We start from the raw sequence: 26,683 nt of genomic DNA, 5'->3' as shown, positions 1-26,683 counted from the left end.
TTGAAAATGTAGTTATTAAAGAATACATAAGAATTATTCAATTTGGTTTGTTCTAATTAGCCCTCCATTTCTATGGTGAGATGCATCAGGCTGAGATTGGCAATTCATTGAGTATAGAACAAGAGAGAACTGGGTATCGATATAGGCAACGGGTAGCTAAATGGGACTGAAAGGATTGCTGCTAACAGAGTCAGTACTGACAATGCGCTGAATGGCTTTCTTCTGTGCTATAAATTTCTATGGTTATAACTTGTGAATTACCACTATTTTATGTACTCTACGCCACTGGGACAGACTTTATTTTTAATACTAAATAAAATGGTTATTTTCTAGAAACTATTTAACAATAAATGTGAAAATTATTTGCAACGAAATACCTTTAGTCGAAGTTCATCAGCATAGTTAATTTAGGCATGGATTATTCTGAATTGTATTCAAGTTATTGAAATCTGTTAAGGCTTTCCTAAGGAGCATTCCAAAGGCAGCCAAGTCCCAGTTTGCACACAGCAATGTCCCACCAACAGCCATGGTGTGAATAACCAATTTTATTTGGGGAATTTTGGCCAGGACACTGCGAGAAACTCCATTCTTTTTTCCAAGAGTGCCATGGGATCTGCTAATTATTCGATTAGCGCTCCTTAACACACTGCTAATAGTATAATTAAGAACTTTATAATTAGAGTAAGCCAGAAAAGCACTTTTAAAATTAAGTTACGATACTTCAGAATTCGATTTTTACAGATATAAAAGTGCTCCATCCATAAATATTTTCATAACATTTGGATTAATTTGAAGTAATTTACTCTGTTTTTTTCCTAGACCATAAACGTTGTGAAAAATCTATTTAAAAGCATTATATTCATTAAAAGCAATACTTTTTTAAAAAGTTTACAGGATTTTTTTAATCCAATATCATAATAAGGAAGTTCAATTTTATGATTGTCATCCACCTCAGTGGGGCAAATTTACTCCAAAACACACCATGGTGAATAAGGTGGGGAGAGGGGGAAAGGCTTAGAACCATAGAAATGGACAGCATAGAAATAAGCCATTTGGCTTGGCATTGCTGTGCCTAGCTCTCTGAAAGAGCAATCAATTCAATCCCGTTCTCTGTATTTCCCCCCATATCGTATTATAATTCTCCTTTTTATTGCAAATGTAAAAACGACCACTTTCTAACTTGATTCAAGTGGGTCTAGCAACTGGTTTGGTTAACTCAGCAGTTAGATAACCATACTCAACACTCAGTCCAATCTTGGTATTATTTAGACAAATATAAATTATTATTACACTAACAATTCTGTCGCAACCCGGAATCTGAGGCTCACTTAGGAGGCCTGAGTCTCAAGTGTCTGAGCAGCCTGAATAGAGGGTTTTCAATGCGAATGTTACATTAGCTCTCGGCTGGAAAGCGGAACGATAGCATAACACTCCATCTGGGATTTGGAAAAGTGTTAAAATTAGCAATGTTCCATTACCTTTGTGCACAGCACACGCCTGCCACAGCCCGATGCTGGAGTGGGACAAGCAGCAGGAGCACGACTTGAAAGATTAAGACTTTGCCACCTTTGAAGGAAGGACTTTGAAAGAATCAGATAAATTAGAAAAATTTGGCTGAAAAGAAAATATGGACTAGAAAATATTTAAAACACACATGTGCGCACACAGGGTTGTACTTGCTTCTTGCTGAGGTTGGCTATGACATTCTGAGATACTGTAGATTAAACCTTGAGCAGTTGGCAGTAAGAATGACTGATAGGATGCACCGATGTCAAATGGATTGGACAGCAATTGAAAATTGTATTAAGTCTGCAGGAAATTATTCCACATAGACACTTTACCTTGCAAAGTTTTGTGATGTATCGGATTGAGATAGTAGTTAGAATACCAAATGGTATTCAGGTAACAGTTATTTCTACACTATTGTTCTACGATCTGTATTTACAGCAGCAGCAACAACAACTTGCATTTATATAGTGTGCTTCCTGCGGTTAGTGTCTCAGATCGCTTAACAGCGGCGTAAATTGATGACGAAAATTTATTTAAAGGGTAAACCTTAAACGTACTTCTCTGAACTTCTCCAATGCTAAATATTACAAGGGAGATGGCTGACAATACTTGCATTTGATACAGCGCCTTATCCTGTTACATGTTTCCAGAACTCGACATAATGAGTTACTTAAAAAGTGTAGCGACATTTGCTATGCAGTCAAAGATGCAGCTGCTTATTTGTGCCAGCAATGTTGCACAAAGAGCAATAAGTAAAAATTCATCTAATCAGTTTGCACTGGATTCAAACTTAGGAAGAACTACTTCACACAGAGGCTAGTGAGATTGTGGAACTCGCTACCTGTGATGGTTCAATCACATAGTACATATACATCCAAGAGAAAGCCAGACTTTCACATTAGGGAGACAGGAATAGAAGGGTATGGGAGGGAGTACGGGAATGGGTAGAGACTTGTGTGAGGATAAACACCTACACGGACTGCTTCCATGTTGTATATTCCTTGTAAACCTAGGCAACAAGAAATGTGCCACCGATTGTGTCAAATGTTTTCTAAATTAAGACTTAGGAACACAACAATTTCTTCTTTAATCTTAAAACAGGCTTTTCTCCGTAGAACTTAAAATTCTTCAGCCCTTGATTCAGTAAACATACAATATGTACTTTATAATAGAAATAGCATCAAAATGAATCTTATTAATGAAACAACAACAAGATTCCATTTATGGGTGCCACGTTGCCACAGTGGGTGCCACGTTTCTTGTTGCCGAGGTTTACAAAGAATGTAAAGCATGGAAGCAGGTCACTCGGCCATTCAATCCGTGTAGGTGTTTATACTCCACACGGGTGAAGTGAGGAATTCTCTCCAATAAAATAAAACACTTCTTCTGTCACAGAAATATTTCTCATTCCATAAAATAATCATTAAATGTGTTTGTCCCTCTCCACTTCATAGAATCATAGAAACGTAGAATCATAGAATTATACAGAACAGAAGGAGGCTATTCGGCCCATCGCGTCTGTGCCGGCTCTTGGAAAAGAGCTATCAAAATCAATCCCACTCTCCTGCTCTCTCCCTATAACCCTGCAAACTTCTCCTCCCCAAATAATGATCTACTTCTCTCTTAAAAGTTGTTGTCAAATCAGCTTCCATCACCCTTTCAGGCAATGATTTCCAGATCCAACAACTCACTGTGTGAAAGTTTCTCCTCACATCCCCTTTGTTTCCTTTAATTTCCATTTTTTTTGTGTAGTGCGCGAAAGGAGTGTTACAAACTATGGATCCCATGACTCCTCACAGAATGAGGTCCTGTTCTTATTCTGGCTACGGTTTTTGAGTGGAGCAGAAGGCATTAAGTAAATAAAAATTCAGAGAGTACATCATCCATCACTCTTCCCACACAGCTTTTAGTTGGCAGCTCAACAACAGTAAAAGCAAAGAGTGGAACAGGTTGGGTGCAATGGGAGAACCTTATGCTGTGTTTATACTGTGTTTTGTCGTGGGAGTCGAGAAATGTTGGAAGGGGATTGCACTGAACCCCACTGTTGAGGGCCCTTTCAGAACTCTTTGACTTGCCAAATGTGGGTGCAACTTACTGTGGTTCTGGTCTCAAAAAGTCCATTATTTTTAGGGGGTAGGAAAAGGGTCATGGACCAGCCAAGAAATTAAAAGATTTGTTTAATGTTAATCAGATAAAGATTAAATATCTAAACTCTGATTTAGGATTTGTGCACATGGCCCAGCCAACGTGATGAGGAGTCATAATAACTCATGAGTATAAAATAAGATTCCTGCTTCGTATTGCTTTGCTGCTGGAAACGATCATTTTAACTTCCTGTAATATAAACAGGGCACAAGAGTAAAACAATAATATAAAAGGAATAAAAACGAAACTGGGGAAGAATACAATTTAAAAGTCTCATCAATAATATAGCTTCACAGACTTACATGGCGTAAAGTAATAACTGCACAAATTGTTGGTCTGTATAGTTCAGCTTTGATCAACACCTTTTGGTTTGCAACAGTCAATAATTCAATTGACTGGCTTCATATTTGGGCCGATCAAGGCTGAAGTGCAGCAAATTGTGTCTGAAACAAAATGAACCTAACAACATGACTAATGACTCTGCATTGCCAGGTGATCAATGCCAACATAACAACAAATGTTACCCTCACTAAAGTCAACAGATGCCGTATTGGTTTGTCTGGTATAAAGAATGCCTGGCTAGGTCCACTGGGCTCATTCCCATCTGATATTTATTCATGTCTCCAGACCAAGTCTCTCAGAGGAATTCTAGCGCATACCTTAATATGTTACTAACCAGTAGACAAATAATGTTGCGCACTAATGAATGCTGCAACGGAAATCAATAGAAGAAACACAGTTTTCCAGTAAATTAAATAGATAACAAACTTTGAGTTGTGATTCTGCTCTCAGCTCCCATCACCTTTTGACAGGAGACATTTGCTTCACTTTCACTGAGCTCCCCAAGGCCTTGACATTACAGACTTTACTGGAGGAAATAAATGAAATAAATGCAAAACTTAATGATGAAAATAAGAAAAGGTCCAAGTATTAAGGTTGGTGTCGTTTGCTCTATTTCTAGCAGGAGTTTACCAGCTAAATACTGTATAAGCAGGTATACGGCTTGACATAGAGGAAACAACATTCTGTGTTCTCATTATTATATCGCCCACAAAATACACAGTTAATTCATTTTACAGTATCTTCTGTGAAGCTCTTTGAGATGTCTCAACAATGTGATAAACCGATATATCAAATTAATGGATTATTATTATCACGATTCATTTACAGATTTAATTATTTTACGATGCTGGGATAATTTCAGGTGATTGATTTCTTCAGCTCCCAAATCAGAATGATCATGTAAATTTGAGGGTCATAGTGACTTATTCACTATGACCCTCAAACTTGTTATGGTAGTGTGTGTTGGGGGTGGGGGGAGAAGAGGGAGGGGAGCAGGAAGGAAAATAAAATGAATGGAGCGATGGGAAGAATCAGCCAGTGTTCCAATTGACCTCCAGTGACCTTTGCTGGGAAGTGCGTGTATGGGTGGATAGATTTAGGGTCTATCAATTGCAGGGAATTTTGGGGGTTCAGCCAGGTGGCTGGTACATGTGGAAACCCATCACCATGCTTAAGGGTATCAAACCCAAACTGAGAATTCCATGCATCCCATCTGCACGTGGAAATTCCAGAGCTATTTACTCTGGATTGACACTGAAGGCCCACCCGCCAATGGTGGGACCGGCAAGGGGGAGCGTGAAGCAGGCCGGAGCCCGCTGAGCGGAGGGAGCGAACAGGTTGGTAGGCGGTTAGGTCACAGAAGTAGGAAGACTTACTGTATAACATAGAATGTACAGCCCAGAAAAAGGCCATTTGCCCCAATGAGTCTGTGCTGGTGTTTATACTCCCCACGAGTCTCCACTCACTCCTTATTAGTAAGAGCTGATTCACCTTCTGAGTTTGCTTGATCTCCACATTGCTCTACAGCACAGTGGAGATTGGTAACTCTCTCACTACGTGGGCATTCATGGCCTGTGAGACCATCTCCGGCTCCCGAGCCTATCAGAATCCCACCATATTGCTGCCCATCATTGCTAACTCAATCATCTCTACCTAAAGTAAAACTTTGACCACACTCTGATTCAGGCTTCCAAACCTAGATATCAATCCATTCTAAATCAAAACATTCACTGTTGAGGCACAAGACTCTTACTATAGGTTAAACTGAGGGAAATAATATTTTAAACTTCAATTCTGCGTGATAATGCTTTACACTGTGATCATATTAACAATACAAACAAAGGAATTGCTTTGGGGATAAAACTGCACAAGTAAACAAATATACTTTATTAATGTTTACCTCTCACAAATCTCTGCAACTTGCATTGTGTAACTTACATTTTTAAATTTATATTACCAAATGGAAGTAAATAAATGTGTTGTACAGTGGTATAATGAGCCCTAAATAAGTACTTGGAATGATATAATGACTTTCACACCAGGAAACATCTCAAAGTGTTTTAAAGAGACAATGTGGATTACTGAGCAAGATTGGAAGAGGGAAGGGTATGAGGATGTTGACTGAACGTTCGGGCCACAAGGGAAGAATGTTCACTTAGGCAAGGTACTGGTGCGCCAGAGACGGCTGTCAAACTCCACGCAATACGAAAACATAAAGAAAATGAGAGGAATCTTGTATATCCAGAGGTTAAACTTCAACCCAAAGATTGAGGTATACCTTATCTAAGGCAGCAAATCTCAAATTCAACCTCCACACACAAATGGCAGCACATCACCAAAGTAATTAAGAAGCCAAAAGCAGGGACTCTGAGGATCTATATCTTCAGGCGGACTTGGAGTACTCTGGCACCAAAGCACTTGAGCTGTCAAGTCAATAAAAAGGAGGAATATGCAAAATGCTACACTGTGCTGCCTTCCTGATAGCCTTGACAGGGAATCCTTCGCATACTGGCTGGTGAGGTAACTACTTGCTTCAGGGACTCATTTAGAGCCAAAAGCTTACAAACTTTGGATTTCCAAAGTCCCATTAGCCTCTGGTTCCAGAGCTGAGCCCAGTATCATCCAGTGTGGCATAGGCTAGTGGTGCAGTACAATGAACACTATAACAGGCATCTTTACAGACACTTCAAACACTGAAATGAGTTCTCAGTAGCCAAGGACAACTGGCTAAAAAGTGTCATTCATGAAATCTTCCTGTCCATCTCTAGACTGAGCTGAGGAAATTACTTCAAGTACTCAACAAAGGATGTGCCAATGAAAGAGATAAAAAAAAATTACCTGTAAGCCAATCAGATACACAGACTGGTGGATGGAAGCTAGGAGGGATAATAATAATAATAATCCTTGCCTTTGATATAGCCTTATCACATCTTCGAGACGTCTCAAAGCGCTTCACCGAATAGATTGTAAAGTGAATAGACTGTATATTTTATGGGTGAAACACGGCAGCCAATTGCACACAACAGTGTCCCACAAACAGTTGTGGATTGAGTGACTTTTTTTTAAAAAAAGAAAGTATTACCCCCAGAAAAGCGATCCACCAATCAACTAACAACCGGTTCCTACTTACTGCTAGGTAAACAGAGACGTATGGAGTAAGGAAACTTGCCCAACGTTTCCCCTGCCGGGAATCGAACCCAGGTCTCTCGTTTGCAAGGTGAGGGCTCTAACCACTGAGCTACAGGACTCCACAGGATGGGGGCAAGGAAGGATGGGGGCGAGGAGGGGGAAGGAATTGAACAGGTTGGCAGCTGGGAAGGTTATTTTGAAACTGATGTGGAACTCCTTGCACTCTTGGGACCACATGCAGCTTTTACTTAAGTCTCTACCAAGGTGCAGCTGGACACATGCTTTGGTGTAAAATGGAATCTGCAACTCCACTGATTTTCTACGGGACTGTGGGAATCAGCTGGGACGTGAGCAGCACACTTTTCAATGAAAGGGACAGTTGAGCGTTGCTTTACATTTTGAAAAAGTGGTCCAACGAAGACATCATCTACTCATCCCTGGCATTCAACAGGGTTTAAATTAGGAATTGGTATTGAATGAAGACCAAAGAGAGAAAGTCACAGAAGTAGCCATTGTGGACTGATGGGCTGATACTGTAGCACAAGTTCCTGTATTAATCCATCAAAGTGCTATCAATATTTAGCAACAGAAAATTGTTGAATCGAAATAGAAAATATGGAATTAAAAAAGGCCATTTAAGCCATCAGGCCCAATCCTTCCAATATTCCAGGTACAGTATATGAACAAGGGGGAAGTGGGGTAGGTCTCTACACAATTTATCTGGAGGCAGTTAAACCATGAGGAATAGTTACAACTGAATAAAACCCTTTTTCCGAAAGCACTGAAAGAAAATAGAACAAAAAATCCTAGATATCGGTTTGAAATTATTACCAAATCTACTGAATAAGAATTACCAGATGAAGGGATACAAGTTTGCACTTCAGTCTGACAAGTCACAATTCTAACTTTGTGTTCAGTTTCACTCAACTGGACAAAAGCACAAAAGATTCCCTTAAAGAGGGAACAAAATGCCAATCAAAGCACAAGGTGAAGCTGAGTGTCTTATGATCTTGAAGTATCTTACACATACACAACAACAACAAATTACATGTCAGGAGGACATCCCACGTCTCTGCTGTTCACTCACAACCACAGAAATTTACAACATAGAAGATGGCCATTCAGCCCATTTTCCAGTTCGGAAAATTTACTCTGTCTGTCACCTGTGGTAGGTTGTACAACAACAACAACAACTTGGATTTATATAGCGCCCTTCGCGCTGGACGGCATCTCAGAGCGCTTCACAGTAACGGATTCCGGGACCGAGCCAGGAAGAGGGGGAGGAAGGTGACCAAAGGCGCGGTCAAAACGAAAGGTCTTCAGCAGAGACCTGAAAATAGGAAGAGAGGGAGAGAGGCGAAGGGAGTGAGGAAGGGAGTTCCAGAGCCTCGGGGCATAATGGCTGAATGCACTGCCGCTGAGGGTGGAACGGAGGACTTGGGGGACAAGGAGGCCAGACCCGGAGGAACGAAGGCAATGGGTACTATTTTGAGGAGATAGGTCAGAGAGATAGGTGGGTGCAGAAGAGTGAAAGGACTTGAATAGGGATAGGCAGCCAGTGCAGTCTGGGAAAGACTGGGGTAATCGGGGAGCGGAGTTTCGTACTGTCATAAGTAATCACTACAGGGTAGCCCCATTATTAAACAGCTTGCTAGATTACAGGTTTGCTTTTAGAATTGTTGCAGTATGGATCAGTGGCTATAGGAATACTTCTGGCTTCCAGCACGGACTGGTTAGCCTCCTGCACTAAAAAATGGCTAACTTTCAGGTCATCAGGTCATCACCAACTTCCCTTCCTGTGCACTTCACGCATGTGCTATGTACAGGATGTGTTATTATCTTGCACGCTACATTATGCACAACATGTATGGCTGACATTACTTCACAAGGAAAGTAATCCAATGACCCAATGGTGAGCCAATGACTCAGGAGTAGGACATTTCTTTGAAATCTATTCTAACATTGCTGGCTATACACCCAACCCAAACCACCAGGCTGCAAAAGGTTACCCTGTACAATTGAAAGTAATTAATTATAAAGTGCTTTGGGATGTTTTGGTGCAAGGATCTATAAAAATGCAAGTTTGTTCTGTAGTTTGCAAAGGTTCTAAATGTATTGCTACCCGTAAGTTGCTCAGGGACAATTTATTTTTTCAATTTGTTCGCTGCTAAAAAAGCAATTTATAATCATTGCCACACTAGCTCGCAGTTCCTGAAAACAGTGGACCATTGTTACACGGGGCTGCTTGCAGCAAATAAGATCACAACGCTGATGCAACTTTTGATATCATGGACAAAATGTAACATTGAGAAGATGATAGCCTCTCAGCGTATATTTTTGTTGGGAAATCCTAAGGACTCTGCTAACATGTATGAAGATTTGCAATTACTGCTGCAGAGCTGAATGTATCCAGACCAGTGGTGGCCCACCATCAACAATCTCCCCCAACACCCCCAAACAGTCACATGAGTTTAGGTTAAGTCCGTGTTTGAACGGCAGTGTGTTTTCAGTTTTTTTTTCCAATTGCACTCCAAATTACATTAGTTATCAATTAATTCACTTTCAGGTTTTTTTTTGGTTCAACTCTGATTCGATCTAATGGCTTCAGTTGAATCACCTTTTTTGTCGAGGATCAGAGGTAGAAATGAGTGTTTTATAATAGAAGACTGAATGAGATAAGGGCATTAAGTGAATCGAGGAATTCAGATAAAAGCAAATGGTGAGTGCAATTTTCAATGCCACCAGAATACCGAGATCCAACTATTATTTTGTACCCTTTTCATTTTTTAATATTTACCAGGGTTTGTGTTTAAAATATTTATCACTAAAGTTTGTTGGAGTCACTTACTAGTTTTATCGTTCAGCTATTGAGAAGTAATGGAGTGACCCATAGTACTGTATTGAGGTTAGTAGTCAAGGTTACAAAGCTTTTAAATCAGATTCAATGAGTACTGTAGTGCTTTATCAATTTATCATGGTAAGTGGGTAACTGTTATTCTCACAACCTGCTGCTTCACCTACTACTGTGCTAGAATAAACAATGGGGAAATAAAACTAGAAGACACTAGTTCTACACTTGACAATAATTACCTGTGAAGTGCTTGCAAACATTTTGATGTTATAGGTGCTATACCAATTCCATACATTATTCTTATATTATAATGTTGCTCATGCAAGTGGTAAGTCATGTATAAGAAAAATCAGTACTTAAAAGATTTACATCTAATTAGTCAATGGAATTGAAATGGCTTAAAAGTGTTTTTGATCCAGGGCCTGAGAATGTTCATATTCCATTTCCTAAGATGAAGCTACTTTGATGTGCCTGATACAATATTGCTTCATGGTAGCAACATTAGTACAATGGCAGAAATGGGAGCATTGATGGTGTGTAAAAGAATAGGTTTTCACAATATATTTAAATGCTCTATGTTCCTTGCCCCAAATAATTCCAGACTTCAAACAAGCTTTCAACTCCTGAGTGGGAACACTGGTGAAAAAATAAGTAGGTTGCTTCTAAACAATAAACATGATTGTGATAAATATATAATGCATCAGTCAATTCCTTGCTTGAGAAAACCCATGAAAAGTCATTAAATATGCTTCATTGGTTGCAATCATTGTATAAAAAACACAAATGCTGCTGAATGCAGATCAACACATAAAGTAACAAAACTAGTTTTCTTGTTCTCCCGCTTAGGATTTGAATTTCTACATACAATAATCGGAGTATGGAATTGGTACAAGTCGAATTTTCTAGCCAGGTCATGCATCCAGATTGTACTATTTGAAGTGTATCACTATCAACTCTTCTTCTGAAGTCTGTGAAGCATTGGGAGAGGTTTGGGGGAAAAACAAGGAACTGTAGGTACAAGAAGATATTTCAACATAAGAATGAATCTAACCCAATGATCACTTTGTAAAATGGCAATAGAATTCACTTCTTGGTTTCAAGTCTCAAATTTTACTGCAGCTATCATTTTAATCTGTTCAGCATTTTAGTGTCAGGCAGGGGGAGTTTTGCACAGGCAAAATTTCCAAAGTTGTGCAGGTTACTTTAAGTGAGAAAGGTCATTTGGACAAACTCTAGACAAGAGAAAAGAATACACTGATGACAATTAAAATAATAAAATTGGTAAAACATTACAACCATAAAATTTGCTGTTTATTTTACAGTTCCATTAACTTCTACCAGACTAAATTACTGCTAAGAATCAGTAGTTTCATTTGAGGCATTTTAATAACTTTGTGCACCTCAATGAACAATAACAACAAAACTACATTTGTATAGTGCCTTTCATTTTCGGGAAGGCATCCCAAAGAGTACAAGTCTGATCTTATATGGTGAATATGCAGGACAAGAAACTGGAGCTGGTCAGCTATTTGAAGTTTCTTTTTCCTTTTAAAATACGATACTTTGGTCTGTTGTGCAAGTTACTCTTCTTTATCCATAATTGTTTAGGGGGAATTCATTGTACAACTTTACATTCAATTTAACAATGAAGATTCCGAAGTGGCAATCAATTAAAAAGCTGCATACTTCAATTTGGCAGAACTACTAAATCTAACTTTCTACCAGCAACAATCTGTCAAATAAAATTCTATAAATGTTATAGGATAATAGATGATTGGTAAGTTAGCAAACTATTTGCTCAATTCAGGAAGAGGGTCTAAATGCAGTCCAGACTGATGAGATGAAAATCTCTCTGGTGACTGGAAGGATCTGACATTAAATAAGAACAGAAGTCGCTGTGAACACTCAGCAGGTCAGGCAGCATCTACGGAGAAAGGAAAGTGAGTCAACGTTTCGGGTCCAAGACCCTTCGTTAGAACTACATTAAATAAGTTTGGGCAGTCTTAACCCACTCCCTAATGGGCATGCACTAAAGCACAAAGTTACGCCCAATTCAGCAATAATTGGTAATCTCTAATAAAAGCAGATACAAAAAAGACTGTAAAATCAAATCAAAAACATAGAGGGATGCTCTTTTGAAAGGTAAGACTAATCGTTGGAGTAGAGGAAATGGTACCTTGGTCTGCTCCCAGTTGTTGTTGTTATTCTCCCAGTGTCCTGGCTAACAATCCTCCAAATAAGATTGGTCATTCGCTTCATGGCTGTTTGTGAGGCACTGTTGTGCGCAAATTGGTTGTCATGTTTGTCTCCAAATACACAGTCAATCCACTTTGCAATATATCCTGTAAAAGCACTTTGAGACATCCTCCTGATGTGAAAGGTGCTAAAAAAAATGTAAAAGTGTAGTGACCATGAAGGCAAATATGCCATCAACTTTGCATCCAACAAGGGCCCACAAAAAGCCATGAAGTGAATGACCAATTTATCTGGAGGATTCTTGTCTTTTTGAATGAGGTCTTTAACAAACAGATAGGACCTCAGTGTCATATGTCATCTGGAGGAAGGCATCCCTGACAAGTATGATAAGCTGGTCCTGCCTTTGGGTCTTGAACCGATGATCTTCTGAACCAGAGGCATGAGTGCTACCAACTGAGCCAAATTAATCAGATCTAGTGCATTAGTGGAGTAACATAACAAACAAGCTTTAGCTCATTTTCTTCAATATTTCTGCTTCTCATATAAATTAATTTGTTTCCACTTGAAAACATACTGTAAGCAATATAATAATAATAATTCTTGCATTTGATATAGCGCTTTTCACGTCGGGAGGACGTCCCAAAGCGCTTCACAGAACACACTGTAAAGTGAATTGACTGTATATTTGTGGGCGAACACGGCAGCCAATTGCGCACAGCAATGTCCCACAAACAGTCGTAGATTGAAAATGACCAATTTATTATTGTTTTTGGCTTTTGGAGGGGTTATTATAAATAGAATATCATTGCTAAGAACATGATAGCTCCATTCTGAAGACTAAACATATTTGAACCAGGACTTTATCACTTGTGTATTTTGCATTCAGCTTCAATTGTGGCATTATTGATCATTATTCAGTTCTCAATTTTGGAAGGTTGTCATAATTTATACTTGATTAGTTTTCAAGAGAATGCACAGCATATTTAATAATAATCCTTGCATTTGATATAGCGCTTTTCACGTCTTCAAGACGTCTCAAAACGCTTCACAGCATATACCGTAAAGGGAATTAACTGTATATTTGTGGGCGAACCACGGCAGCCAATTGCGCACAGCAGTGTCCCACAACAGTCATCGATTGAGTGACCAAACTATTGTTTTTTTTTCTTGAGGGATTATTATCAGGCATACGAAGAACGGAAACTTGTCCAAGGTTTCCCCTGCCGGGAATCGAACCCGGTCTCTCACTTGCAAGGCGAGTGCTCTAATCACTGAGCTACAGGACTCACAATATTTGTCAAATATAATATACCCTTCAACCATGCATACATACACACACACACACACAAGGAAACCACACTAGAAATATGCCTCAGAAATATCACACCCATACACTAATCCATCTACCTAACCATTTGTGTGCATCCAGTATGGTTCATCAACTTCACTGTTACTATAGTATAAGTACCTCTTTCTAGTATTTATCTAGAAAACAGGGAAAACACTGCAATCTCGTTTCTTGAGTCCTAATGACCTTTAAAGTTTACCCATAAGGTTGGCCCAGGTGTGGCTCCCTCTCACTCCGCCAATTCTCGAACTGAACGAGCTGTGGAGTAGGTGCAACAGTTCTTCACTTGAACTTCTAAAACTGGCCTCACACTTTGCTGGAAGTTATGTGGGTACACAGGACAGCACAGATCTCTTTACAGGCGGACCATTCAAAGGTAAACAGCACGTCTACATTCCAGCTCAGCAGCACATTTCCTTCCTCTTCATCATCACAACCCTTGGTGTTGCGGGAGTGAAAGGAGTTACAGTGTTAGTCGTCAGTTTGCAGGTGGTGCCACTTGGTACCACTCGGAGTCCTGTAGCTCAGTGGTTAGAGCACTCGCTTTGCAAGTGAGAGACCTGAGTTCAATTCCAGGCAGAGGGCGAAACCTTGGGCAAGTTTCCTTACTCCACACAGAGCCCTAATAATAATCCCTCCAAAACCAAAAACAATAATAAATGGGTCATTTTCAATCTACGACTGTTTGTGGGACATTGCTGTGCGCAATTGGCTGCCGCGTTCGCCCACAAATATACAGTCAATTCACTTTACAGTGTGTTCTGTGAAGCGCTTTGGGACGTCCTCCCGACGTGAAAAGCGCTATATCAAATGCAAGGATTACTATTATTATTATTATTGGTTGGGTTTTGCCAAGATCACAGATTGATATCCTCTCTCCCTCTCCCTCCTGTTCCCCTGGGACAGGACTAAACATGTAATACATTTAATACGCAAATTCTGCATCGACCAAAACAAAAAAAAACACCCGCTGGGTCACACACGTACAAAATGTTGTTCGCAAACGATCACACCGGGGGGGGGGAGGTGGAAAGGGCCTGAAAGACGCTCCGCGGGACTTGCGTCCTTGCGAGACGGCCGCACAGCGCTCTCTCTCTCTCTCTCTCTCCCCCGGGAGCGAAGGACGAGGCCTGGAGTGGCGGCGGTGAAGGCCCTGACAAGGTGTCCCTGGTTTCGAGAGCTGTTTTGGTAACCGCTCGCCCTGACTCCGGCTCCGGCCCCGCGGCACTCAACCCACTCACTCACCTCACCTCACGCCTCAAAACCCTGTGTCCCAGGTCACAGGCGGCGGCGGCGGCGGCAGAGGCAGTAAGTTAGAGGGCGCCGCTCTGCCGCCTGCGTCCATTCGGGGGAGGAGGGGGTGTGTGTGTGGGGGGGTGACGGCCGTGCTGAGCGCGTGAGGGCGCCGAAGGTGGCGGTTGGCAGGATCCGTGCCCTCGCGCCTCCTCGCGGCGCTCGCGCCTTCCGTTTGAACTGCTCGCCGTCACGAGCTGCGTCCCAGAGCAGGCGGCGCCGGGCCCGCCCCGAGGCCCAGGCCGGGCCAGGCCGGGCCGGGTCCTGCACTCACTCACTCACTCACTCACTCACACACACACACTGACTCACTCACTCACTCTCACTCACAGCAGATTAAAGATGGCCGCATCCACCAGGCCGCAGGTGCTGGCGCTGTACCGGGCGATGCTGAAAGAAAGCGGAAAGTTTTCCAGTTACAGTTATAGGTAAACGTTCGCAGCGACTGTTTGCTCCCTTCCCTCCTCCGTCTTTCCTTTTCCCCACCCCGTCTAACACGAGGGGGAGGGAGGGAGGGGGGGAGAGAGAGAGAGGATGTGTACCACTAACTTGCTTCTTTATGATGTCGTTTGAAGCTACAAACCGTGGAGCGGTATTCATAGTGTGACTGTCCATTGCTCAGGGTCTACCCCTGTGCTATCAGAAGCGAATTTAAAGTGAATCAAGTCACCGTGAGAGAGTATGAAGCGACTAGTGATCCCTCCAGGCCCGGCCCGGCCAGGCCGGGGACAGACACTAATCAGACAGCAGGAGAGGAGCCCACTGTGAACTCAAAAAGAAATGCATCAAACGTTAACATCAATGACATTTAAGAACAGGACTAACGTTTTTCAAAGTCGGGATTCTTTTTGCTGCGAACTGTGAAATTCAGAGCTGGGTTTTTACTGCAACTTTAAACCTCCAGGGCGCTTTGAATCAAATATTTCACATGTGATAATTTGTGTTGGGTATGAAAAAATGGCACTTAACGTCGAGCTTCAAAGTAAAGATCTCCTTGAGGCTTCCATGGCAGACCTGTTGTTTACTTTTTACTAAGCACCGTTCAGCCTAATTCTAATCGGAACCTGCCCTGTGCAAAACATGTTCCCAGAGCTAAAGTCTTTAACTCATCTCTTAGCAGAAAGGGGCACACAGATGGGCAACTGACTTGCGATTCCTGCACTGTTTCACACAGACTTGATCATGAACTCCAAAGCAATATGTCACCATCATTGTAATAATGATATAATAATCCTTGCATTTGATATAGCGCCTTATCACATCTACGAGACGTCGCAAAGCACTTCACAGAAATATAACGTAAAGTGAAATGACTATATGTTGTGGGTGAAACGCGGCAGCCAATTGCGCACAGCAGTGTCCCACAAACATGTGGACTGAGTTACCAAATTATTTTTGCATTTAAGAAACTATTATCATTTAACAGGAGCTGTCAAAATGGTTTAGGACTTCAGATATAAATAATAATTCTTACATTTGATATAGGGCCTATAATGTTGAAAAGTTTAAAAGTGTTTCAGAGTTATTCTGTAAAATGCAGTGTAGTAATTGTATTTTTAGGCCATCAAAGCAGCCAACCTCGCCACAGTACTGTTCCATAAACAGCCATGAAGTGAATGACCAGTATCCATGAAGTGAATGACCAGTATCCATGATGATTATTTTCCAGGTTTCCCTTCTCTTTCTGTATACTATTGTGCGATCTTTAACTTGCACCTGAACAAACAGACTAGGTTTAACATCTCATCCAAAAGTCTGCACTTTCAACCATGCAGCGTCAGCCTAAATTGCATTGCAGCGTCAGCCTTAATTATGAGCTCAAAATCCCCAAATCCCAATTATTGCGCTTGAATCCACAGTCTTCATCATCTTACATTTGATACAGCTTCCAGTGGAAGCTTCCACTTTGAACCTTCCAAAGTGGGAGGAGGTTCCAAAGCGCTTCACAGGATTTACTGTAGTGTGTAGTGGATTTTGTAGTCAAAGGCAGGAGCCAATTCCTGCTATCCTACAAACAACAACAACTTGCACTTATATAGTGCCCTCCACGCAGGGCAGCGTCTGAGCACTTAACAATGGCAGAGCCTGACTCAGAGCCAGGGGTGTGGGAGGTGACCGTAAACAAGGTCGAAAAGGAAGGAGAGAGGGGGCAAGGCGGAGGGATTGAGGGAGAGCGTTGCAAAGTTTCGGGGCGTAATGGCTGAAAGCTCGACCTCCAATGATGGAGCGGAGGATCCAAGGGACAAGCCGTGCCAGTTGAGCGGAGGCACCGGGTGGTGGATTGGGGAGTGAGGAAGTCAGAGAGGTAGGGCAAATGACAATAATGTGAATGATTAGTTTTATCCAGAAGATTGTGAAAAAGGGCAATGAGAGAAACTTGCTTCTCTTTTTGGATAGTGCCATACACCTCTGACAATGCAGTGCATCCCCAACACTGTATTGGAATGTCAGCTTGTGAGTTCAAAGTCGAGACATTGGGTTTCAACTCACTAACTTGTGATTCACACGCTAGTGTGTTACCAGCTGAGCCAGGCTGATGCCAATCTATTTGCTGGCATAAGAAGGTCTTGTTAGCAAATGAGTCATCTCTGATTCACGCAAGTAATACCAACTCAGCTCGGCTGATACTTTGGTTCAGTGTAAACTACCAATACTTTTTTTTGCTCATCGATGTGAAAGATGTCAGTTCTGAGAATGCTTTGTTTTTGTGCCTTTTAATGCACACTCAACAACAACTTGGATTTATATAGCACCTCCATGCCGGACGGCGGCTCAGAGTGCTTCACAGTAATGGATCCCGGGGTCGAGCCAAGGGGAGGGGGAGGAAGGTGACCAAAGGCGCAGCCGAAAAGAAAGGTCTTCAGCAGAGACCTGAAAGTAGGAAGAGAAGAAGCGAGGCGAAGGGAGTGAGGAAGGGAGTTCCAGAGCCTCAGAGAGTAGTGGCTGAAGGCACACCCGCCGAGGGTGGAGCAAAGGCCCCGGGGACAAGGAGGAGCCAGACCTGGAGGAGGCCAGACCTGGAGAAACAAAGGCAACGGGCACTGTTTTGAGAAAAGAGAAGGTCAGAGAGGTAGAGGGAGGAGTGGAGGGATTTGAAGACGGGGTGAGGATCTTGAAATCGATCCTCTCTGGGAGAGGGAGCCAGGATAATTGGGGGTCGAACCTGACGCCTAGGTTGCATACGGGTTCAGAGAGTTTTAATGGGAGGTCGGGTAGGTGGAGGAGGTGAGAACCGTGAGATTTTAGACATTGACGAGAGCCAAAGAGTATGGTTTCTGTCTTGTTAACGTTCAGCTGAAGGAAATTTGTGCTCATCCAGCCCCTGAGATCTGACAGGCAGGCTGACAGAACATCAGGGGACTGGGGGTCTCAAAGAGAGGTGGAAAAATAGAGTTGGGTGTCGTCCGCATACATGTGGAAATGTACCCCATGTCTGCGGATGCCGGAGGGTACCCGTCAGGTGAGAAGTCGCTGAGAACAGATCAGGCAGCATCTATGGAAAAAGAAAAGTGAGTCAACGTTTTGGGTCCACGACGCTTTGTCAGAACTGGGGCATGTTGGGAGGGAGAGGCTTTTAAGGGCTAACAGAGGGTGGGTAGTAGGGCAAGGAAGACAAAGGAGAAAATGGGTAGAGGATAGGGGATGATGGATTAAAGGGGTGTTAATGATGCAAAACAAATGGGGTTACTGCAATAAAACGGATGAATAGAGATAATACTGCAGAACATAGTGGAGGGGGAGAATTATAATATGAACTTCAGATATTCCTGGGACCTCTCCTAACTTCTCTCCTTTCCCTCCACCCACCCATGAACTGTATTACATTTATTAGATTATACTGAAACAGCCACTTAGAATTGGGTGTAATATTAAAGCTGATAATTTTAAGGAATATGTTTCTTTTTTATAATATAATAATTCTTGCATTTGCTATAGTTTCTTATTACAGTCAAAACCTCTCAAAGCACTTCACAGGAAACACTGTAGAATGCAGTGACTGATACCCAGCATTTATAACAGGAAAAGAGCAGCTCGTCAAACATTGCCTTTTCCCTCAACTCCTTAGGACTACCTCACGCCTTGAATAGAAGCTCTTTCATGCTCTTGCGTTGACAGTTCTCCTCTACTCTCTGCAACCTAACTATGGAACAGGCATATCAGGATGCTATTTGGCAAAGCACAGAAAAGAATATTCAGCCCATCAAGTTATTGCTTCCACAGTCAATGTACATTTGATTCCTCTCAACCTAACTCATTTATTCTTCCGAGGAAAGGTCCTGCCACATTTCCTCTACCCCCTGAAGTAGCTCAAGTAAAACTTGCAGAAAATCAAGTCTAATGGTCTAAATTATACATCCAAAGCATATGGTTTACCTTGACACAACTGTGGGTAAGTTCAGGCCGATTGCTCAAAATTCTCTGTGCTCCCAATCGCAGAAAACAAAGTTTGTATAATTATCTAAAAGTAGCAAACTGGCTTAACACAACAAAGCAACTATACTTGTTGCTGATTAAAAATGTATTTCTTCACTCGCCCTGACAAATAGATGGTTATCAACATTTTTCCAAAGGTTTCTACAGAGCAACCATAACATCAAAATTGAAGAGGGGGGTACAGTTCAGAACTGAAACCTGACAATAATTATCAACTGAAACTCTTGAAATTATTCTAAAATCTAATCTGTTATGAGATACCGTAAAGTTCACCACGTTTTGTTTTATGGTCCCAGCAGATTGGAAACGACTGTTCCGTGCAATGTAGACTATCATGTGGTAATGAAAAGAAATCCATGTCAGTTTCAAATGGAAGTTTTCTGACTCTTCCGTCAGATGTTTCTGGGTCTTTCTTCCACTGGCCTTGTGCACTCTAGCTGGGAGCCTGTGCATGTGGGAGTTTATGCATATGTGTCCTTGCTAAACAATGTTCTCTGAGCTGAACCCTCCACAAACTTCCAACTCAGCAGCTTGTATTCGCTCCCAAAATTCTGGAGACATTTGATTGGCAAATTGGCTTGTTGGTGCAGTGACACTGGAGAATGATGCAATACTAATTTATATATACAGTGTTCAGTATTAATTGGGTCATTTTAAGAGAAAGATGAGCACGGACAGGGCATGCAAGTGCCGAAATAGGGAGTTAAGGAAAGGGAAGCAAAAGCATAAATATCACACAATTTTGATGGCCAAAAGCAGCACGACTACTCATAAGTGTCCAAGTGCCAATTGATTGGCCAGGGCTAACAACTGACTGGAAATTGTCAATAGCCTGTTGAGTTTCACATGCCAGTTTCACTGGTTCCTTCCAACTGACTACCAGTGCCTCCCCCCCGTGCCAGTGTCTAATCTTCAAATTTCTGACCCCATTAATTACAAGTCATATGTTGGGGTTGGGGGGAAGAAGAGCTTGTGGCTAAACCAGCACAATAATGATGGTGGGTGTAAGTGATGGTTTGCACAATAGAATGGCTTATAATTTGCATGCAACTACAGAATGTTACTGAAAGCAGAAACAGAGTAATTTAGCAAACCTGCAAAGACAGGTTTATGTCTTCGTTCCTTTCTAATAAAATTATTCTAGTCCTCGGATTTTCGGTAAAGGTATTAGTGACACTGGCCAAATGGTACCCCTTTGGAATCAAGCAGTATTTTTTGGTGGTACAGTAATTGTGTGAAAAGGTGTCTTGATATGTGCAGTGCCAATGTGGTAGATATTATTTATTGTCATTTTTACCCTGGGAAACTAATCTCTTGTCTGAATAAAAATGCCATCTTGCGGACTTTAAACTACTTCCCTATTCATCACAATTAGCATGGTAAGAAAAGTGGACAATAGCATTAATCACAGGTTTACATACTTGTTCCAGCATTGTGTGTCTGCAGTACTATAATGGCTTTAGCAAGGACCAAAGCAGTTACACTAATCGTGTGATTTAAATTATATGAATAGGGCCATGTGTAATGTCCTCAATGGAGCTGTCCAGTGGTTAGCACTTTATGTTACGTGACAGGATCTTGTATGCCCAGTATGACAGTATACCCAGTGGAGGGGATTCAGGTGTGCAGAAAGTTCCTAATTTCTCACCCAGGTCCTAAGCAGAAGGTGCCAAATAGAAGCTTAGCCCTTTCCCCTTCAGGGAGAGGAGAACTCTCCTCTTGAGTGTTTTGGTGCACCACCATGTGGCTTGTTACAGACACATTGGCATATGCCAGAAATGTTCCCACCTTCTAAACTGGGACCAAAGAGACAAAAGAAAATATTAGAAGGGTTCAGCAAAGGGGCTGGAATTAAGAGTTTAAATGAGGCTTCACTAGCAATTTTAATATTTTCTCAATATTTTCTTAATTTTTGTAATCACATTCTTAGTTTTCAAAATCATTTCACTATATTGTGACTTTGTAAAAAAAATCTCTATATGTTTTACCACTTTTATGGGATGAGCCTTGATGTCTGAAAACTATCCCCAATGTCGAATGAAGGAGACACAGACTCTGAAAGCTCCCCCACTGCTCTGCTGACTGACAACACTGCGTGTACTTCAATTTTTGTTAATTCAATTTTTACGATGCAGGAGCTTTGTTAGGCAGATTACGACACAGTCGGCCTTCTGCACCAGCTCCATTGCAGTGTACGTCTGCACATAATAATAAAAAATAATCCTTGCATTTGATACAGCGCCTTATCACGTCATTGAGACATCTCAGAGCGCTTCACAGAATATATTGTAAAGTGGATTGGCTATGTATTTTGTGGGCGAAACATATATCAGGGTGCAAGCAGGAGGTTTGAACCCTTTGAATTCAATTCAGAAATGCAGCATTCAGAAATCCTTTTTCTTAAAACCTAGATATTTAATTCAGAAAGTTGACCTCTAATACAGAGATGCAGTGTAACTATTTATAGTGCCTTGTGACTACCTGGTTCCCTACAATTGAAGCAAATAGTAGGACTCGGAAACAGTGTTGTGTTCAGTGAATTCCTCAACATTGCTTCATTTTCTTTTTTTTCTCTACATCCCTCCATCCTGCAGAATTAAATATCATAGAACCATAGAAGTTTATAGCATAGAAGAAGGCCATTCATCCCATCATGTTTGAGCTGGCTCTTTTAAGAGCAATTCTTTCATTCCCATTTACCCTCCTGCCCTTTCCCCAAACCCTTGATGTGCGTTTCTCTGAAAAGGTGGTCGTTTCATTGTGGAATTCGGATTTATGGAAATTTTATTTTCTGATATAAATTGAAAACCAGTTTCAAACTCATTCACTGCAATTTTATTGATCTAAGCTAAACATGTAGACATATTTCAGGTGGAAAATGTGACCAAAATTGTTTCTTCAAATCAATTTGTTCCTAGTCTAATATTTTATCAATTTACTTTCCTTTTTATCTCAGAGATTGTTATTCACAGTAGGGTGATGTGAAATACACTGAAGCTGGTTTAGCTGATGTAGTGCATCTCTCAGAGTTTGGGAGTGGGTTTCACATTCAAACAATTCTATATCATTAGAAATTACTTCATAATTTTAGGCTTCTGTGTTTTTTAAATGATAATATTGGGAGTACTGACTGGGAGGAGTTACTGAGTCCAACTCTGAGGCAGCTGAATTGATGTTAGTATAGATGCAGTCAGTAATCTGGAGTACATTTCAGCTGTGTAAGTTAACTGAACTGCCTCATGCCATCTGATGCAGTATTTCTCCCAAGCTAATTCCTTAAGGGATATCATCAGAACTGGCCATTTAAACAACTAGCAGTGAGTGGGCAGGTGAGGAGAGGTGGGGTAAAACAAACAGATGTTAATCCCAGCCATCTTCTTGTGTTTTAAAACAATAATCCTCACATTTCGTACAGCGTTTTTTCACATCAGGAGGATGTCTCAAAGTGCTTCATAGGGTATATAAATGAAGTGACTGTATTTTATGGAAGAATATGTTCCCTGATTATGAGAATCATTTTTATTTTCCCACAAAATATACAGTCAATTCACTTTACAGTATATTCTGTGAAGCGCTTTGAGAGTCTCCAAGATGTGATAAGGCACTATATCAAATGCAAGCATTATTATTTGAGACCCACTGTCCATCTGTTTGTCTAATTTTCTTTGTTAAATCTTTGAATGTACTTATAGGCACAGTTACTGTAAGGTAATAATAATAAACCCTGTAAGCAATGGCATCCATGTACTGTACTACAGACTATGTGTGTACAATAGTACTCTCTATGCATCACAAACAACTTGTTTGAAACTTTTCAAACTGCATTTTAAGTCCTTGCAGCAGAGAGAATGACGGAAGAAGATGGGGACACGTATTGCTTTGAATGAGTCTAGTTGGGTTTGAACATATATTCCGAGATGAAAGGAGAGTGTTGTAATCCACTATACCTTTTATATTTTTAAGTGTCCCCATTTTATCTCCAGTGTGCCTGCTTAACCAGTTGTGGGTTTTCCTCCCAGGCTCATTTGTGTACTGGGTCTTAAAATACTTGGGACAGATCAGAGGTTCTTTACAGCACTTCCCAGCCTAATCTGGAGTGTCTTGGTGTGATAATTTGGCTGCTGGTGTAAGTGTCACCCCACATCATAGTTATTCACCATTCAGAGTTTGAAGGAAAGATGGCAAAGATCACTCAAAGAATTAAAATGTAAACCATGCGTACAGCCTTATTAATTACTAGGTTATAACAGTATTCGCATAGCCTACTCTCAGGGGTAACTACTTCTCTCACTTTCTCTGTTGCACCACTTGTTGGACTCTTCCATGTCTGCAGAGTCCTGTCTCCCTGGGCTGACTGGTTCTCTTAAAGTTTGCTGATCCACTTCAGGGTGATGCTGAAAATACTTATGTTACAATAATAACGGTACTCAAAGAATCCTATTACTGTAGTATTCACCCTAAAATACAGATATTAACTATTTTACATAACTGAAAAATGTTGCCCTTTTTTTGCCCCTTTTTTTTCAAAAATGTAATCAGCATTTAATGCCTTTTTGTCATTTAATCTAGGCTAACCTAACTTTTATTTTTCGGCATTGATTTTAAGCTTCCACTTGCCTGTTTGGTTCGTCCACCTCCCACTTCTGTTCTGGTGGTGAGCCAAGTTTTTGTTTTAAAGCAAAATAAATGGTTTTGGTCATCTAACAACAACAAGATTGCATTTATAGAGCGCCTTTCATGTTGGGAGGACTTCCCAAGGCGCTGGCAGTTGGGTCGGGACCCAAGTAGGGGGGAAATGGTCAGGGTGAGGGGAGGGAAGGGAGGGAGCGAGGAGGGGGTAGAGAGTCGAGAGGGGAACTGAAGGTACAGTCAAAGAGAAAGGTCTTGAGACCGGCCTTGAAGGAGGAAAGGGAGGAAGCGGCGAAGACACTGGGGGGTGGAGTTCCAGAGCCTCGGGGCTGAGAGGCTGAAGGCCCGGCCACCGATGGTAGGGCGGTTGGGGCGGGGGACGTGGAGCAGACCGGAGCCAGAGGAACGGAGGGTACGGGCAGGTAGGTAGGGGGATAGTAGGTTGGAGAGGTAGGAGGGAGCAAGGCCGTGAATGGCCTTGTAGGTGAGGATGAGGATCTTGAAGTCAATCCTCTGGGGATGGGGAGCCAGTGGAGGCGAGCGAGGGTGGGAGTGATGTGGTCCCGAAGCCTGGTGCGGGACAGTACACGAGCTGCAGAGTTCTGAATGACCTGCAGCTTGTGGAGGGAGGTGGCGGGAAGGCCGGCGAGGAGAGAGTTCCCATAGTCCAGCCTTGAGGTGATAAAGGCGTGGACCAGAGCTTCAGCAGCGTTCGGGGTGAGGTAGTGCCGTAGACTCGCGATGTTTCGGAGATGATGGAAGACGGTGCAAGTTGTGGTGCGGATATGAGGGAGAAAGGACAGCTCAGGGTCGAACAAAACTCCGAGGTTCCTGACTGGCTTTGAGAGGTTTAGAGTGCAGCCTTGGATGCTGATGGTGTCAGCGCCTGAGGTGCGGAGGCGCTGACGTGAGCCAATCAGAAGGGCCTCAGATTTATGCACGTTGAGCTGAAGAAAGTTGTCTCTCGTCCAGGACTCGATGTCAGACAGGCAGATTGTCAGGACATCGGTGGTCGTGGAGTTGAGGATGTCTGCGGATGATGTCACCGAGGGGGAGCATATAGAGGGTGAAGAGGAGGGGACCGAGGACAGAGCCCTGAGGGACACCGCACGCGACAGTACGGGGGGTGGAGGAAAAGCCGTTTGCAGAGACAAAATGAAGACAGTGGGAGAGGTAATAATAATAATCCTTGCATTTGATATAGTGCTTTTCATGTCTTCTAGATGTCCCTAAGCACTTCACAGAATATACTGTAAAGTGAATTGACTGTACATTTGTGGGCAAACGCAAAGCCAATTGCGCACTGCAGTGTCCCACAAACGGTCATAGATTGAAAATGACCAATTTATTATTGTTGTTTGTTTTTGGAGGGATTATTATTAGGCGTGTGGAGTAAGGAAACTTGCCCAAGGTTTCGCCCTGTCTGGAATTGAATTCAGGTCTCTCGCTTGCAAAATAGGTAGGACCTAAACCACTCAAGGACAGGGCCTTGAAGGTTGAGGTGGGAGGACAAGCGGTGGAGGAGGATAGAGTGGTTGACCGTTTCGAAAGCAGCCGATAGGTCGAGGAGGCAGAGGGAGCCCTGGTCGCAGATGGTCAAGATGTCATTGATGACCTGACTCACTAAACTGACTTTAGTGAATCAAAAGGTTATATAATGAAGAAAGTCAGAATTAATGGAACACCCAGTTCAGTCTTTAGCTTGTGAACAACTGGCATAAAATTGTCAGCAGATATACTCGACAGTGTCTTGCCTCAGCTTAACCATACTCAGACAATAAGGATTAAAGAGACACTCCAAAATGCACTGTAAAGGTTAAAAAGGGGAGCCCATAATCCATACACTATGGCCAGATTTAGATAATTTTAGATAGAATTAGGAGGAATAAACACTACTTTATGGATTCCTGTATCTAGTGGTTAGTGCATTCGCCTTGCAAATGAGAGGATCCGAGTTCGATTCCCGGAGAGGGCGAAATGTTGGGCAAGTTTCCTTACTCCACATGCCTCTGTTCAACTAGCAGTAAGTAGGAACCCGGTTGTTAGTCAATTGATGGATTACTTTTCCCGGGTAATAATCTCTTAAAGAAAACGTAATAAATTGGTTACTCAATCCACGACTGTCAGACACCGCTGTGCGCAATTGGCTGCCGTGTTTTGCCCACAAAATTTACAGTCAATACACTTTATAGTATATTCTATGAATCGCTTTGAGACATCTCAGCGATGTGATGAGATGCTATATCAAATGGAAGTATTATTATTATTACTGCCACAGGCGCTTTGTAGAACTGTTTAGCAATGCTGTAGAATAAACGTAACAAAATCACTAAGACTGGGCATACTTTGGTCCTCACATTTTACCAAAAAAATCAGGCATACTGGCAGCAGATGCCAGTTGTGTCTTTATAAACACTATGCCATATTTAAAATGGTCAATAAAGATATCTAATGGTAATAAAACCATATCTCATCTCTTCAAATCCCATCCAGAAGTGTCAAACTTTGTCATGTGGACACCTAATTGACTGATTTAGTAGAATAAGAATGTAAGCAAAATATTTATCTTCAATAACTCTGGATGGAAATATGGTCTGAATTGGATTTAGTCTTATATATCTGATGTCATCCATCAAAAACTGCATTGCAGTAAAAGAAAATGGTTTACGGAAGGGATATTAATCTTTAAATGATATTTGTTTTGTGGCAGATCCACTGTATCTCTAGCTCTTTCCCTATTCTTTATACCTTCCCCTCTTGAGAGTGTTGATTGAGCTGGGGTACACTTCTACAAATGGAACCGATCA

General features: G+C 41.7%; 2 protein-coding genes across 4 annotated transcripts in view; one reads left to right on the top strand and one right to left on the bottom strand.

Annotated features, from left to right (window-relative positions):
* The window catches only part of fars2 (phenylalanyl-tRNA synthetase 2, mitochondrial), a 205,476-nt gene extending 190,216 nt beyond the window's left edge, over nt 1-15,260 (bottom strand). The window contains 1 exon segment of one of the 3 annotated variants that reach the window (NM_001292767.1): nt 15,144-15,260. The gene's annotated coding sequence lies outside the window, so the exon portion shown is untranslated. 3 annotated transcript variants of the gene reach the window in all.
* LOC103184567 (LYR motif-containing protein 4) overlaps nt 14,903-26,683 on the top strand; it is a 102,614-nt gene continuing 90,833 nt past the window's right edge. The window contains exon 1 of the mRNA XM_042331959.1: nt 14,903-15,241. Coding sequence (XP_042187893.1) covers nt 15,156-15,241 — 86 coding nt within the window. The 5' untranslated portion in view covers nt 14,903-15,155. The remainder of the gene's footprint in view (nt 15,242-26,683) is intronic.

Source organism: Callorhinchus milii, unplaced genomic scaffold (assembly GCF_018977255.1).
Source record: "Callorhinchus milii isolate IMCB2004 unplaced genomic scaffold, IMCB_Cmil_1.0 Scaffold2, whole genome shotgun sequence".
NCBI classification, from domain to species: domain Eukaryota; kingdom Metazoa; phylum Chordata; class Chondrichthyes; order Chimaeriformes; family Callorhinchidae; genus Callorhinchus; species Callorhinchus milii.
The sequence above is the reverse complement of the archived record's forward strand: the minus strand, read 5'-3'. Positions and strand labels throughout refer to the sequence as shown.